Here is a 17127-nt window from a genome sequence, read left to right as displayed (position 1 = left end):
CACCCTGTACATACGTAAGTACATCACTCAAAAACATTTAATTATTCTGATTGAAACGAAGCAATCGAACATATTTTGGCCAATAGATTTTTCATGGAATATTTCGTTAATTTCTTTGCTATCCATTAATATACATTCATATATATATATGTATACATGCATGTGTGCATGCAAATACATGTTTTTGTCCGTACAGCACACGTGTATGAATACATATGTATACAAATTTAGTACATATGTATACATATATTCTTTTTATATTCATTTATGCACTATTTATATATGTTTAATTATATACATACAAATGTATGCATTTACATATATTCTATGGCCTGAGTGCTTATTTTGGCCAAAACGCTTAAATCTTCAGCATTTTCTTGTTAGTTATAACTATGAATTGCTATTTTTATGATTATACTTTCCTTTTGCCTGAGATATTCTCTGCGACATTTCATTCCAATCAAAACAAAAGACAGCGGCGTTGTAGCTAACGTAGCAATTTAATTTTTTTTACTTTATTGACAAACATGTTCCTCAAATGTGAAAAATTATGAGCATTTTAAAATTTTCAAAATTATTTGTTATGTTTTTAAAAATATAAACTCAGGTGTATGCACATGTTTGTGCGTATATGTATGTATATACATATCTGTTTACATACATATGTATGTATGCATGTAGATAAATATGTTTTGAATCTGCGCGTGTCCATTCTGTTATTATAATTTATTCTGAGCAACCGTAGGCGCAAGTGCTTTTCATCGCACCTTTCATTATTAACAAATAATTTTCTGAAGTCTTCGCGTTGGCCTTATGTGTCAGTTTTCATTATGTTGCCGGCCACATCAGACGATTTCATAAGTAGCATTAATTTGTTTAACAGTGATAAAGGACTAGATTTGAGAATAAATATTTACTAAATGGCAATAACGCCTAAGTATATTTTTCGTCCATGTGAATAGTAATATCGTGAATTCATATAAAAGACAATTTAACAAGTGGAGAACATTTTATATTAAATATAACAACTATTCTCACTCTAACCGTAAATTAAATTCATTAAATAATATTACAAAATAAATTAGAATAATTGCTGATAAGAATTATTAACTTGTGAACAGTTATTTTTACTCAAGCAAACACAAACCTTAACACTCTGATAAAATGGCCACGATAAAAATAACACCAGCAACGGTTCGTATCAAATTTCATAATCGTAAATATGCATTTTTCAGAAATTATTGAGTTCAAGTGCATCGTTTAACATAAATAGGCACATCACAGTTGCATGTAACTATGTGTACATACAATGGATGCATAAATAATATGGGCGACCGCCGTATCCGAATAAGTAGTGCGTGACTACCATTCGGCAGTGCCCGGGCTTGAAACCTCGTAGATGAAACACCAAATAATAGAAAAAGAGATCTAAGTTAGCAAATAGCGGTCAACTCTCGACTGGGAATAGCAAACCTTCGAGGGTATTTCTGCCAAAAGAAAACTCCACTCAAATAAAAAATAGTTTAAAAAAACTAAAAAACACGCTTTTATTGCTAATCGAACTAAAAAGTGGATAATAAATTTTAATGACAAAGGGACCTATAATGAAGTAATAGCAAATCGAACGATCAGTCATAGTCAACTACCTCAGAACAGAATTATATAAAAAATTAAGATACAAATAGAGTAATTCAAATTAGAGTTAAAAGCGTGGGATGCTTGATATAGTAAATATTACAATCATTCTATTGGCAACTACCTATGTACAGAAGGTTATGAAAGTGAAGCAAAATGCATCCCACGCTTTTAACTCTAATTTGAATTACTCTATTTGTATCTTAATTTTTGATATTATCTGTTCTGAGGTAGTTGACTATGACTGATCGTTTGATTTGCTATTACTTCATTATAGGTCCCTTTGTCATTAAAATTTATTTTCTACTTTTTAGTTCGATTAGCAATAAAAGCGTGTTTTTTAGTTTTTTTAAACAATTTTTTATTTTCTACTTTTTAGTTCGATTAGCAAAACAGCGTGTTTTTTAGTTTCTTTAAACTATTTTTTTTATTATGAATGAAAATTATTGTTATCATTGCAGTCAGTGAATAAATGATTCGATATATTCGTGCTATATTTAATTCCTTTCTTATCGACTGTGAGTCTAAAGCTATGCAGTTATCGGCCGTGATAAAGAAGTAATCGGGATGAAGAACTTATTTCGTGGAGGGAGCCTGAGAAACTGATTTACAAGAATAAATAAAGATTTTTCATTTTACAACCAAATTCACCTTAAAAAAAAGAAAATATTAATTATGGCCATCCTAATAAGGATAATGGAAAACTTTTATCAAATTATTGCATTGTCATCGGTCCTTGATAGGTGTGCAAAATATCAAGTCGATGAGATTTTTAGAAGCCAGTGAAAATTAAGCTCAAAGATTCCGTTACATACATACATACATACATACATACAACCCGACCTAATAAAAGTGTGTTAAAAACCCTCTGCCATTCGGAGGTGGCATAAGACTATATATCCCTCCATTTGTCCAAAAACATTAAGGCGCGCACCGAAAGTAGGAGGAATTATTTATAAGTACATATGTACATATGTATATGTATGTAGATAGTGAGATATATGGATTTACACTGCGGGATATCCCCTGTTACCGGGTCCATTACTTCTAGGGCAATCACAGCTACAGCTAGTCAAGGGGGGCAGCTACTCGAGATAATAAGTTCTTCAATCATTTTTTGCGAAAAACTGAGAGTATTTGTTATGTTAAAATAAGTTACATATTAATATTCATGCTTAAATGAATATGCAAAAAATCAGCTGCTCAAACGTGGCTACTTAAATTTGCGCCGTAGAATGTACAGCCTCTTGTAATCAATTGAAATCAATCAGACACAATTTTTTCATTAAATGTAAAATAAGTCCTTCCACTTTGCACTTATGTACCTATTTTTGTAAACAAATTGATCAAAACAATATTTTTAGTAATAATTAATGCAAAATTTGCGTACATGCAAGCCAATATGTTAAAGAATATCCCTGTAAAATTTAAAATTTTATATTTCATTATTTTTCCCCATTTATTTTATACACCTGTCTATTGACATTAAGTTTGTTGGTTAACAATTTGGTCAGAATTTATATAAATACATTGCTTAAGTCGCTTCGTCGAGTTCTTTTAGACGTATTTTTGTGTTTTTCCCCTTTTCAAGAAGTTTTTTGATTTCTGCATTATTGTGCTTGTGTATTTTTTCAAAGAGCCTTGTTGTTATCTTTTTGATTTCTTCGTCTACTGTTGCTACTTTAAAAGTCTTGTGGATATCATTATTTTTCGTGTAGTTGGTTTTATTTTAATTGCTTTGCCATTTATTTTTATTGGAACTGCAGTAAATTTTGTTTTGGTAGTAAATATAAGCTGTACGGTTTTGTCTTCATTTATTTTAAGGCATCAGTTATCAAATGATTGCTTAACTGCGTTTGTATATCGCTGCAGTTTTTCAGTAGCGATAGTTAAGTTTTTGTCTGATGCCAATAGTATTGTATCATCTGCGAACCTAGCAATTGTTGAATTAGTTTCGTAAAGACGTGGTATGTATACATGTATACAAAACATATAGTAGTAGTCCAAAAATACTACCGCACAGTAAGGATTGTTTTCAAGGTCTGATTGGATTTTATTTGTAATTCTATGGATCTGTTGGATAGTCCAATGTTTTTTTTTCTAAATCCACATTTATGATCCAATATTATACGTTTTTTCTCCAGATATTGTCGGTAGTAAACTTATATATGATGATACGATAGTTGGATCTTTACCCGATTTTGGCAATGCAATAATCTCTGCCACTTTCCAGAGTTTCGGAAAATATTGTAAGCGAAACATTGCACTAAAACGTTTCGCAAAAATATATATGCCTTGGTTGGTAGCTCCGCTAATGCTTTTCCTGTTATCATGTCATATCCGGGTGTTGTTTTATGCTTTATTCCTCTTGTGATGCAAGCTATATTTCGTGTGCATTCGTTCTTTCTATTTTTGTAAGATCATAATGGACGTTGTTTTGGTTGTCGATTTTCTTTCCTTCGTCATTTGATAGAACATTTTCAAAGTAATTTGCCAAAGTTTTCGCCTTTTCCTATTTTATAGCAGCCCATGAATTGTCATCTTTCTTTAATGGTGGTTGATGTATTTTGATTGGGAGTTAGTTTCTTCAAATAGTTTTCGATTTCTTTGTTATTTCTTTTGTTTAAGATATCCTTTAGAGTTTTCGTAACTAAGTTTAGTTTTCTTTTGGCTTCAGGTGATCTAGTTTTTTCCATATTTTTCTTAACTTTCTTTTTACAATAATTGGCTTCTTAATAGAAATATCAGTTGCCGCTGTATTTGCTTGCTTTGGTGCCGATCTGATCCCTGCTTCTAGGAGTACGTCGTTAAAATGTATAATGGCACGTTCAACGTCAAGTTGCGCTTTTAATATCAAATTTGGTAATATATAAGTATCAATATGGTGCCGTAATTTTTTTCAGTTGGTTCTGTCATTGAGTATGCGAAATGATGAATCTATATAATTAATATAACTTACATATTCAAATAATATCGAAAAGTGGTCATAGGACGACTTTAATTGGTTATGGCTTATGTTTTTGGTTATGCAGAAATCTATCAAGCCTGGAATTTCCTTTGCGTCAGTTGGTGAATAGGTAGGTTCTCCGGTACTTATAAATATGCCATTTTTAACACACTTCTATTAGGTCGGGTTGTATGTATGTATGTAACGGAATCTTTGAGCTTCATTTTCACTGGCTTCTAAAAATCTGATCGACTTGAAATTTTGTACACCTATCAAGGACCGATGACAATGCAATAATTTGATAAAAGTTTTCCATTATCCTTATTAGGATTGCCAGGATTAATATTTTCTTTTTTTACCTGTGGGCAAAAAGTAAGGTGAATTGGGTTGTAAAATAAAAAATCTTTATTTATTCTTGTAAATCAATTTCATCCCCTTCAAAATAGTCCCCTCTCGAAACGCGTTCCCCGGAGTGTTCTCTTGAGTTTTGGGAATAGCCAGAAGTCACACGGAGCCAAATCAGGCGAATACCGTGGTTGCGGAACGATATGCGTGGAATTTTTGGCGAAATGGTCACGAAGAACGAGTGCAGTGTGAGACGGTGCATTATCGTGATGCAAAAACCAAGAGTTGCTGGCCCATAATTCTGGTCTTTTTAGATGAATTGCTTCACGTAAACGACGCATAATGCTCAAAAAATATTCCTTATTAACAGTTTGGCCAGGTGGAAGGAATTCATAGTGCACCACACCACGAAAATCGAAAAAACTGGCCAATGGAGTGGGGTAGCCGTTTCTCAGGCTCCCTCCACGAAATAAGTTCTTCATCCCGACTACTTCTTTATCACGGCCGATAACTGCATAGCTTTAGACTCACAGTAAATAAGAAAGGAATTAAATATAACACGAATATATCGAATCATCAATTCACTGACTGCAATAATAACAATAATTTTCATTCATAATAAAAAATAGTTAAAAAAAAAAACTAAAAACACGCTTTTTTGCTAATCGAACTAAAAAGTAGAAAATAAAAATAGTTTAAAAAAACTAAAAAACACGCTTTTATTGCCAATCGAACTAAAAAGTATAAAATAAATTTTAATGACAAAGAGACCTATAATGAAGTAATAGCAAATCGAACGATCAGTCATAGTCAACTACCTCAGAACAGAATTATAACAAAAATTAAGATACAAATAGAATTATTCAAATTAGAGTTAAAAGCGTGGGATGCATTTTGCTTCACTTTCATAACCTTCTGTACATAGGTAGTTGCCAATAGAATGATTGTAATATTTACTATATCAAGCATCACACGCTTTTAACTATAATTTGAATTATTCTATTTGTATCTTAATATTTGTTATAATTCTGTTCTGAGGTAGTTGACTATGACTGATCGTTCGATTTGCTATTACTTCATTATAGGTCTCTTTGTCATTAAAATTTATTTTATACTTTTTAGTTCGATTGGCAATAAAAGCGTGCTTTTTAGTTTTTTTAAACTATTTTTTTAATTGCGTTAATGAGAATACGCCCCTTAAGGCGTCGAATACTGGAGTTGTTCTATGCGTGTCATACTTAATTTAATAATTATAGCTGTATCTTTATGGGCTCTTCCATCAGGATGGTTTGTCATATACAATTTATATTTTGGAAATTTTAGGAGACTTTTGTCAGTGAAGTGTGTTTCAATCAATGTTTTGTCAATTTCTTTGTCAATTAAGGTTTAATTTCCTTTATGTGCTTTTTGTATTCTATTGAGATATATCTACCAGCGCATTTCACGCATACTGGATCTATTGTACAATAATTTTTTGTGTGGCTATATTTTTGGCATTTCGTGCACTCCGCAATGGTGCGCTTATGATAAGGTGCCTCAAAGATGACTATGCAGTTCATTACTTTGTTTATATTGTAAATGTCTTTGTTGTTATCACTTGCTTGTAGTTCGATGAAAAATAATGCTAGTGGTTTTTTTCGTTGTTTTTTTATATTATCGTATATTTTCGGCCACCGTAGCCGAATGGCTTGGTGCGTGACTACCATTCGGAATTCAGAGAGAACGTAGGTTCGAATATCGGTGAAACACATAAATGAAGAAAAAGGTAACATTTGTGTAACAAAATCAAGACGCACACCACAAATAGATGGAGGAGCTCGGCTAAACACCCAAAATGGGTATAAGCGCCAATTATATATATTATATATATATTTAAAGTTGTTCCAACAGCTTACTACTCGTACATCTTGAACTCGCCGCTAAAGTCAATTAGTGAATTAAAGGACCTGGGTGTTTATTTGGACTCCAAGCTCAACTTCACCACCCACATAAACTTTATTCTTTCTAAATCGTTCACAATGTTAGCCTTTTATCGTCGGAATAGTTCTTCGTTTTCTGTTCCATATACTCTCAAACTGTTGTACTCGTCCTAAGTTCGGTCCAGGTTAGAATACGCGGTATTCGTTTGGAGACCATTTCATGCAGTCTATATTACTAGATTAGAGTCTGTTCACAGAGCTTTTGTGTGTATTGCTTTGCACTCAATGAAATTCGTTGATACCATTCCATTTTATCGGTCTCCATGCTTATTAATAAATCGAATGTCCTTAGAGTCTAGGTCTAGGTCACGCATTTTCCGTTGTAATGAATTGTTTTTTGTGGGTATTGCTTAAACTGTTTATGGAATGAATGCTCCTTTTAGAAGGACTCTAGCACAATTTAATACTTATTCTTCTTCCTTAGTCTTTGATTTCTCTTTCTCTAAGTTTACTTTTAAGAAGTTACTTATAAGACTCTTGTCATAAGGTCTTAATTTGTATCTACCCTTGTTTGCTGATTAAATATATATAGGGTTATTCAATAGGTGCGCTTCAACTTTTTTCCGATAGGGAGGGCGAATGACGCAATATTTTTTATTTTTCGCTTGTCATTTGTAAACTTCATTAGTATACATTTCATCATGGAACGCTACACACTTGAGCAACGATTGCAAATCGTGCAAATTTTTTGTGAAAATAATTGTTCTGTTGCTGCTACTTTAAGAGCATTACGGCCATTTTACGGTCCATTTAACAAGCCGTACCGTTTTGGGGTTAAGTGAAGTCATTGGTCTACAGTAACAAGCCGGCGACGATTTGTGAGCTCAGAGTCAATATTGAACGCGAAATTGCTGGAATTTCGGCCGATTTATGCAAAAGAGTGGTCGAAAATTGCGTTCAACGATTGGACTTCGTAAAACGTGCCCGCGGTGGTCATGCAAAAGAAATCGAATTTCATACTTAAATGTATATGTTCAAACTCGATAATAAAAAAAAAATTAGTTAAAAAAGTCAAACCGTTTGTGTTTTATTCAAAAAAGTTCAAAAGTTGAAGCGCTCTTACTGAAAAACCCTATATCTATATTTTGTATAATATTAGTAATGTGAAGTACTTACTGGCTTTTTCGTTTAATTCTTTTTTAATATCTTCTTGGTCTATAGAGTAGCGCTTATTTCGTAAGACTAATTTAAACCTTCTTTCAGTTTTATCCTAAATGTACACGATGTGGATTCTTTTTCTTCTAGAATGTGGTATAATTGGTTATATATTTACAAGTTTTCTGCTTTAACACCAACTTCATTACTTGCTAAAATGTTTAAAGTGAACCTGTTATTTGCTACTTCATTTAAAGCACTCTTTAAAGTTTTTATACATTCTACATCTTGAACATATATTGGTGGAGGTTTATTATTTTTTCTTTTTCGCTCTTATTTACATTTTGTGACAATCAAGCTATAATTTGCCCACTGTTTACAGTTTGAGCAAGTTCTTCTCATCATCCACATCTAAAGTTGCAAATTTGTTTGCAGAAGAAGTTCCATTCAGCCGGTAATTTGGCAGCTTACTTTGACTCAGGGTTGATGTTAGTTTTATTTTTTTGTTACTGGTAGTCGTCGTTGAGACCTTTATAGGTGAGTTTCGTGCTCGTTTAATAACTGGTTGCTTTTTTAGTGCAGCTTATTGCGTAGTTTTGTTGATGCAGTTGTTGTTGCTGTAGTATTTGTAGTATTTGTAGAGGCAGCTGAACAAGTTGTTGTTGATGAATTTATTGCGGTAGTCGTAGGCATGCCAGTTGTAAATACGGGGAATACACAAGAATAATAGAAACAAGATTGCGCCCATCAGAGAGTGCGTGACATCGCATTACCTGAGTTGTGCAGTGTTGCCGCCATTTACTCTTCGCAATAAATTTAGTACTCCTTAGACACAAAATGCGAAAATTGTTAAGATTTGTGCTTTTTTTAATTTAAAACCACCGAAACTCTAAGTTAAGAAAAACTGTATTTTTAAACAAAAGAATTTTAAAAAAGTCGCTCTGAAGACTTTAGTGTTAATGAAAAGTTGTTGGCGTTTACAAAATTTGATATTTTCAAAGTGAAAATTTAATTGTTCGCTGCGTTTAAGGTTATGTTAGAATATTAAATCTTCTTTTCTCAACGCTTCTTAACATTGAAAACACACGTCGAAAAGCGTTTTAATTTCCTGAATGCGAATTAAAACCATAGAGGTGTAATCGTTTCTTCCGGTCATCAATACTTAGTGGGACATACGGCATCCAGAGGTGTATTCATAGTAAAAATAAGCAACAAAGTAATATATATGAAAATACTAAAAAAAACCATAACTACATTTTACAAAAATAGTACCTCCTCTTGTTACATAACCTGAAATATAGCAAAAAAAGTCGTTCTCTTAAAAAAAACTCATGAATTAAATTGTACATAACCATTTTAAAGACAATTTCTTGCGCATACAAAGTTATTTAAGTAATTCAATAAAAATTTGGTATTTTATTTTCTTTAAATGGACATTTTAGTGCGTTTTTATATCCAAAGCTAGGCAACACTGCAGTAGCGAGAAAGATATTTGACTGCTGAAAGGAGAAGAACACCAACATTTTTAATTACATATTTACACAATACATCGGTTTGTGTGTGTATGTGTCTCATTGTATGTACACAATGTTGCCATTGATATTTTTGCTTGCACACTTTTTCACAAATCCGCGTTATCAGTTACAATTTTTCATTGTTTAATAAACCAAAGCCAAAAACCAACAAATGTAAATGTTCATTTATCTATAATCAACATTATTCTACAGTGTTTTTAAGTTATTTTAACAAAAATTATAATTTTTCTACGTTTATTTTGTAAATGATTTCGAAATGTACTGCTTGGCAACACTGTGTGGTGAGAGAGCAATCAGCTGACAGGGTATTACGGGAATTTTTAAATATCGTGAAAAAAAATCTACGGTACTACGATACGGAAGGAAGGAAATTTTCATTTACATGGGGTTCTCATTAGTTTGATCGCAACAGCTGACAGGGGATTGCGTTTACGTCGTTTACTGTTTTCAGCATAAAACACGTCCGATACGCACAGTATAAAAAAACGTTGATAAATTTTAATTTGATATATTGAGTTATATTCGACAGCGATTAAATTTTTAGTTCAACACTCATCACTTCACTGACTTTATATAGACTTTTAAGACTTTCTGTTAAGCTTCAAACATTGAAAAGATATTCTCTAGATTGTAAATGAATTTAACAAAAAAATAGAAAATTTTAAAGTGCTGTCTGCTTAACCCTTTCGACCCCAACTTTTTTCCTGTGGAACGAAATTTTTTTTTTAATTTGAGTCCTTTGTATTTGCTTAAGAAACAATTGTCCAAAATTTTGAGTCGTCACGCCCCACGGTTTGAGCGCTGCCGAAAGTTGCTTGTGAGCAACTTTGGGCAATGGTGGTATACAAAATAAACACATTTTTTTTCGAACAACTTTTAATGATTTTTATTTATTTTGCAAAATTATTGTTATTACTGCAAAGGTGGACTTTTTGCATTTAAGGCATTTGGACATTGGGGTTCCTGCCTTGCTCAATCTGCAACGTCCCTTTTCACTAAGGACTACCCAATGTTCCATTTTATCCTAACGCTGTGAGACTGAAGGATTCGGTTGGAACCTGTACTTTTTCGACTGTTGGGAAGACACACTGCTTGATGAAGAGCCCAGGGTCGGCTTTTTCTCTTTCCGAGCGAATTAGTGGCAGTAAACAACTCATGAGCAATTTCTAGTTGAAATTTTATTAGAGAAATATGCTTTTGTCTCGGGTTTATCAAGTTTAAATGCTTTCTATACAATAGCCATGCATTTGTAACGGATGTTCCGAGGCACCAATACAACAATACATATCTACCACTTCTTAGCCATGTCAGCCAATCTACTCCTCCAATACTCTTAGGCTGCAAACACAGTGCACGCTGAGACGAAGACGAAGATGAAGACGAAGCTGAAGATAAATTGCTTGCGTTGCGAGTAAGCGAATAGGTTGCACAGTGCAAGACGAATTGGTTGCGCTTTTGTTATGTTAGTCGCAATGGATTCCTCATCAGATGATGGCCTGCTGATTGAGCAAAGCTTATATTTTAAATTAAAACGTATAAAAGTAAATAAAAAAGTACACCCTATAAATTTGGGAAGAGAAGCATTTGGTGAATTTCATCATTTGAATGATGAGCTGCGCCACGATGAAAAGAAATTTGTGGAATATACCAGAATGACAATTAGCACATTTGATTACATTAATATTAATTAAAATTGAGCCACTTATTATTAAAAATTGGACTAATTTTAATAAGACGCCAATTATATGTGCTGAAAGGCTAATTGTGACGTTATGGTAAAAAATAGTTTAAAATATATTTAGTTTTATGCCTTTTATTGATTATTACTTCTCATTTAATTACTTGTTTTTCGACTGTCTTAACTTAATTAACGTGCCAAATCATAGACAGAACAAACAAACAAAAACCACGGTAACTAGCAAGCGATTCGTCTTCAAATTCAGCGTTTGAAGCTGATTGCTTGCGTTTCGTCTTCATCTTCGTCTTCGTCACAGCGCGCACTATGCGTACGAGCGAGCGAATTCATACGATTTGTTCTGCACTGTTTTTCGTCTTCAGCTTCGTCTTCATCTTCGTCTTCGTCTCAGCGTGCACTGTGTTTGCAACCTTATTGTAAGAAGCAACAATCGCAGGTCTTACAACATCAATATAAGCTTTTTCCTTTGGATTCCAACGTTTGCATATACCAACAGGTTCAATGCTTTCACACGAGGATTTAAGTTGAATTGGCTTATTGTCAAACCACTTGACGCATACAATATTATTGTTGATTTCACATTTCTTATCTAAAGATCCTCTTCCACACTTTTTTAACTCAGCACCTGAAAGTAGCTGACAATTGCTTATGCGGTTTTTACGTACAGTTCCTGTTGCAAACATGCCCATTTCTTTCAACGATATCAGAAGGCTTACTGACGTGAACCAATTATCGAAATAAAGCTTAAAATGTTTGTCCTTAGGAAGACATTTTGCCAAATATAAAACTATATCCGAAGATGGGCCCAACCCATAAGCAGGACAAGTACCTTCACCAACATACAACGTAAAGTCGTACACTAATACAGAGGTTCCAGCACGCGTAAATATTTTCAGACCCCATTTCTGAGGCTTAGCAGGGTTGTATTGTTTAAATGACGGTCGACCTGTAACAAAAATTTAAACTAAAATTTTCATTATGTCCTTTATGAATGTATACCTTTGAACGCAATGATTTGTTTATCAATACTTTGATGTTCTTCCTGGGGTAGCTTTCCAAAATTTCTTTGAGACTGTCAAATCGCCTCTTTTGGATTGTTTAGTGCTATCGTTGAAATGTATACATTGTTTTAGTTTTTCAAACTTTCCGCGCGGCATTGAATCTGTTATAGCGGTAAGATTTAAATTTTTTGACCATTCCATTTTGAGTGGAAGCAATTTTAAAACACCCATCTACCAATATAGCGTTTAATATCTTCAACAGTGCATTTGAGCTCAATCCCGTTGTCTTTCACCGCATATTTTTTGTGTGATCAAATTAAAAACTTGGCAACTAAAGAAAGTGCAGAAATATTCTACTGGCGTCATCACATCGTCGACCTTCAGAGTATTTTCTGGTCTCCCAAGGTACAAATGGCCTTTTTCTCCACTTTAGTGTCTTGGGGTCAAATTTTTCAAAGCAATTATCAGCCACATAAGATATCGGCTCACATTCTTCGACAATCATATTTTCGGGAAGGTCAATCTATATAGTTTCCCCTCCTTGCACGATCCCTTCTAAATTCTTCTCTAGCACTGCAGAAATGTCATCCATCTCGTCATCACTTTCGTCGACAGAAGAGGCATCCCAATCAAAGTTAACAATCCTCTCAATATCGTTATCTGACAATCCTTTCGGTCTCATAACTAAGGATAAAAATATTTATTAGCACAATGGCCCAAGGTTGCCCACAAGCAACATTGCAACTTTGAAAATTACTCACCTGGTTAATATTTTTAATTAATCAAATTTAAATTGGGGTCGAAAGGGCTAACTGTCATGCGCTTTACGAGTTGTCGTCCATTGATACGTCAGTACTAATTTGAGCAAATTTATACAATATAAATTAAATATGTGTAGGTGGGTATACAAATAAAGTTTGCAGATGAAACGAATGAAACAAACGCTGAAATAAATACAATTCACAATGTGAAATTATGGTTTTTAAATGTTACCACATTGACACAATTGCCCGAATTGAAATTAAATTAATTTTAGCACAATTGAAACTCAATGTTGTAGTAAAATGCCAGATGTTAACAGGATTAAAACTAAGACCAACAAAAAGAGTTTTTAGCAAAACAACCTCCTACTCAATACAGTAATTTGCAAAGAAAAAAAATGTCAGATGAGTGTCTTAGATCCTCGCTAATATAGTCGCTGGGCCTCAATTCTTGGACTTCAATTCTTGCGTACAAAGCTATGTTTTCTTTACATCGCACCACTCTGTGTCAATTAGTGGCAGGTTCAAAAAAGTGTGATCACTTCACCTCGAGAATATACATAACACTTGGAAAAACTATCATTACTACCTGTCATCCTATATTTATACTCTTAAAGCACCCTCTGTATTACTGCCCAACATACTTCCAGCATTTCTGGTTCTGTGTTTTTTTTTTTCATTGAACAACCATTGCCTCTGTATATTCTCTTGAGACAACGAAGAACCAGAGAATGTTAATGGAATGAGAAGGCGCAAATGTTAAATGAGTTTTTTTCGAGTACTAATTTGAAGATTCATAGTAAGGGATTTTCAAATTCAACTTACCACACAAGTGGAGGAATTCAGATATTTGTGAGTATTTCAGATTTTTTCCTGTGTTTACCACACCAGTAGAGGATTTCATATAATTTTTCATCACAGTAATCCCCTACTACTACACACTAGTAAGGGATTCGTAGTATTTCATGATCACAGCGAAGCGAATGAATTTGCGATTGAGAAACTGCGCAGACAGTTAATTTGTGGCGCAGATACTAAAGTCGATGGGATGATTCTTATACTTTTGTGACGCGTATTTAAATTCAGGTTCCAGTTCTGAAAAGAAAGCCACATTTTTTTTCCTTGCACGATTTCTTTTTTAGAATTCAAACTAGGAAAGCTTGCTAAAATTTTTAAGTTTTTTTAATTATAATTGCTATAAAATAGTGTGTTTAGATTTTTTTATTTGATATTTAGAAATTTCTTTCCGTATAAAATAGTTCATATGTACATACATCGGCGGCCGCCGTAGCCGAATGGCTCGGTGCACGACTACCATTCGCAATTCACAGAGAGAACGTTGGCTCGAATCTCGGTGAAACACCAAAATTAAGAAAAACATTTTTCTAATAGCGGTCGCCACTCGGCAGGCAATGGCAAACCTCCGAGTGTATTTCTACCATGAAAAAGCTCGTCATAAATATATCTGCCGTTCTGAGTCGGCTTAAAACTGTAGCCCCCTCCATTTGTGGAACAAAATCAAGACGCGCACACCACAAATAGGAGGAGGAGCTCGGCAAAACACCCAAAAAAGGTGTACGCGCCAATTATATATATATATATATATATGTACATACATATAACATGCATATATGTATTTAAACTCTTTAATCAAATCTAAGCTATATTCATGAGAAAATAGTCTAATATCCGTCCAGAAAGCCAAACGCGCATACACGCATATGTGCATATATAAATATGCATTCAAACTACCACCACTTCTACCAACTCAACAGAACTCAAGCTTCTGCGCACACTTGACACAGGGCATATAAAAAACAGCAACCATTCGCTGTAGCCGCCTACTCCTTACCCTTCAGGGAAATACGGTATGTATACTATGTACAATACATATGCGGTTGTTCGCACACGATTCGCTAAAAATGCTAAAAAGGAATCCGCGCGCATTCAAAGGCACAGAATTGTCCCGAAAATTATGAGTTACGAACCGTAAACAAAACTGCCCCATAATATACTTAGATACCTTTTTAGACCTTCTGTATAAAGTGTAACGTTATTATTTGGAATATGAATACTTATATTAAAGTCCAGTGTTAAGTGTTAAAGCTTTGAAATAAAAAGTACATATTAATTGAAAAATTTTGGTTGAAACGTTTGAGGCATCGGTCTCTGTTGTCATGAACTATACTGCACATCAACACAACTCACAGAAACTTCAGTGATTTCTTCAATATTAAATTTTTGGCACTTTGTGCTTCATCTGAAGGCTGAATGTCTGCACAGTAGCCTACAAAAACGCCGCATTCTCATTTTAGAGTAAGTTTATTTCTGTGCTGCTAATATGCATATGCTTTTGTGCACTTTTTATCAATTGGAGAACCACATATGTACGTAAAGGAATATAATAATTTAGTATTTGTATACCATGAACGAACCAAAAATAATGGATTCGAATTTTCCCTAGTATCGAAATGTTGTTTTTTTGTACCTCTTACTGTAGCTTTTGCGAACACTTGACTCCCAGCCACTGCGGCTGTCGAGCAGATGGAAGACATATTTACAAACATAAGGGTGCATACATATATACGGAGCCGCGGCCACCAACATGACAAAAATTCAAGATTTACCAAATATTGGCAAATAATTTCAATTCTCCGCGCAATATTCCAATATTGACTATTTTCGAATGGTCGAGAAAATTGGCATATGGGCAGCTCGTTTTATGAATGAAAGTACTTTCCCCTTAGAAATATGTTCAGCGCCGTCGCGACTAAAAGAATCATGGCCGCTGCGACTGCGTCTACGAATGTATTTTGTTTTTGTAGTCGTTAGGCTTAGATTTTAGCTTTAGGCGACATACGTATGTTGAGGCATGAAGTGAGAGCGCTGTATGTTTGTTGTGTTCTAGAACTTTTTAGAATGCGTGGTGGCAAAGCGGCCATCGCGTTGCGCTTGCTGCTGCTTTTGTGTCTATCAAGTTATTTTTTTGTAAGTACAATATTCGGAATACCGTCTGAGGGTAGACAAAAGTACAGGGAAGGAAGAAGGGAGCGTTGTGCTCGCGCATACATGTATGTATGTATGAACGTGCAAGGATGTACCCAGCAAAACCTGCGTGACCGAAACTGTAACAAAATTAAACTTTTTTGTATGTTACAAGCATATATGCACTCGTATTTGTATGAAAATCTATTTTTTTTTTTCTCCGTCACCTTTGGAAAATGTGTAAGCAGTAAGCAAACTTTATTCATATATTTGTTCTCATTTTTGCATCAGCAAAAATAAACAAACGCCGTAGCCGAATGGGTTGGTGCGTGATTACCGATGAAAACACCAAAATTAAGAAAAATATTTTTCCAATAGCGGTCGCCCTTCGGCAGACAATGGCAAACCTCCGAGTGTATTTCTGCCATGAAAAAGCTCTTCATAAAATATCTGCTGTTCGGAGTCGGCTTGAAACTGTAGGTCCCTCCATTCGTGGATCAACATCAAGACGCACACCACAAATACCATTAAACTAAAACAAAATAAAATAAATATATATTAAAAAAAAATTGTTTGGGATTCGAACCCAGGATGTGGATTTACGTGACCGGGACTCTTCTTGCTGGGTTAATTATCTTTGTAAAGCCTTCATTTGCATCAAGGGATAGTATTCAACAATATGTTGTACTTTTTAAATTATTATGTATATTCATATACTATAAAGTGTTGAATACATACAACATCTACCATCCATATTATGAGGGCAAAAAATCTTAACCTGCATCATAACACAGCTCATATGCATACCTACATACTTATAAAAAAATTCAAGAGTAAATAGACAAACATGGCCAAGTCAGTTCCACTTACGTTTAGTGATTTCAATTTCAATCATTTTTTGCTTTGTGACTTGCCAGGGCATGGTGTTTGCAATTGTATTTGGACAGAATACGTGCATGATTTTGATCAAGCAGCGGTTTACAAAGCTTTGAAGTGCTTGTGCATCTTTTTGCAACAAGTTCCACGTTTTGCAGGCGTAAAGGAGGATCGACTTATCCATATGTAATGTATGCACATATGAATACATATGTTGGGACAATGTATGTAAGTAGATGTTTCTATTCTGAGCAAAACAATGCATACACGTA

At 34.1% G+C, this 17127-nt stretch overlaps 1 protein-coding gene and 1 long non-coding RNA gene across 30 annotated transcripts in view; one reads left to right on the top strand and one right to left on the bottom strand.

Annotated features, from left to right (window-relative positions):
- Nucleotides 1-17127, top strand: part of LOC128870443 (twitchin) — a 243403-nt gene that overhangs the window by 128468 nt on the left and 97808 nt on the right. Inside the window, exon 1 of one of the 29 annotated variants that reach the window (XM_054113105.1) lies at nucleotides 1103-1194. The exons of the other annotated variants lie outside the window; for them this stretch is intronic. Coding sequence (XP_053969080.1) covers nucleotides 1165-1194 — 30 coding nt within the window. The 5' untranslated portion in view covers nucleotides 1103-1164. Of the gene's footprint in view, nucleotides 1-1102; nucleotides 1195-17127 lie in introns of those variants that run through there. 29 annotated transcript variants of the gene reach the window in all.
- The window catches only part of LOC128870449 (uncharacterized), a 31226-nt gene continuing 20015 nt past the window's right edge, over nucleotides 5917-17127 (bottom strand). The window contains exon 3 of the long non-coding RNA XR_008455380.1: nucleotides 5917-9500. This is a non-coding gene — a long non-coding RNA (uncharacterized LOC128870449). The remainder of the gene's footprint in view (nucleotides 9501-17127) is intronic.

Source organism: Anastrepha ludens, chromosome X, assembly GCF_028408465.1.
Source record: "Anastrepha ludens isolate Willacy chromosome X, idAnaLude1.1, whole genome shotgun sequence".
Lineage (NCBI taxonomy): Eukaryota > Metazoa > Arthropoda > Insecta > Diptera > Tephritidae > Anastrepha > Anastrepha ludens.
This window is presented reverse-complemented; position numbering and strand designations above follow the sequence as displayed.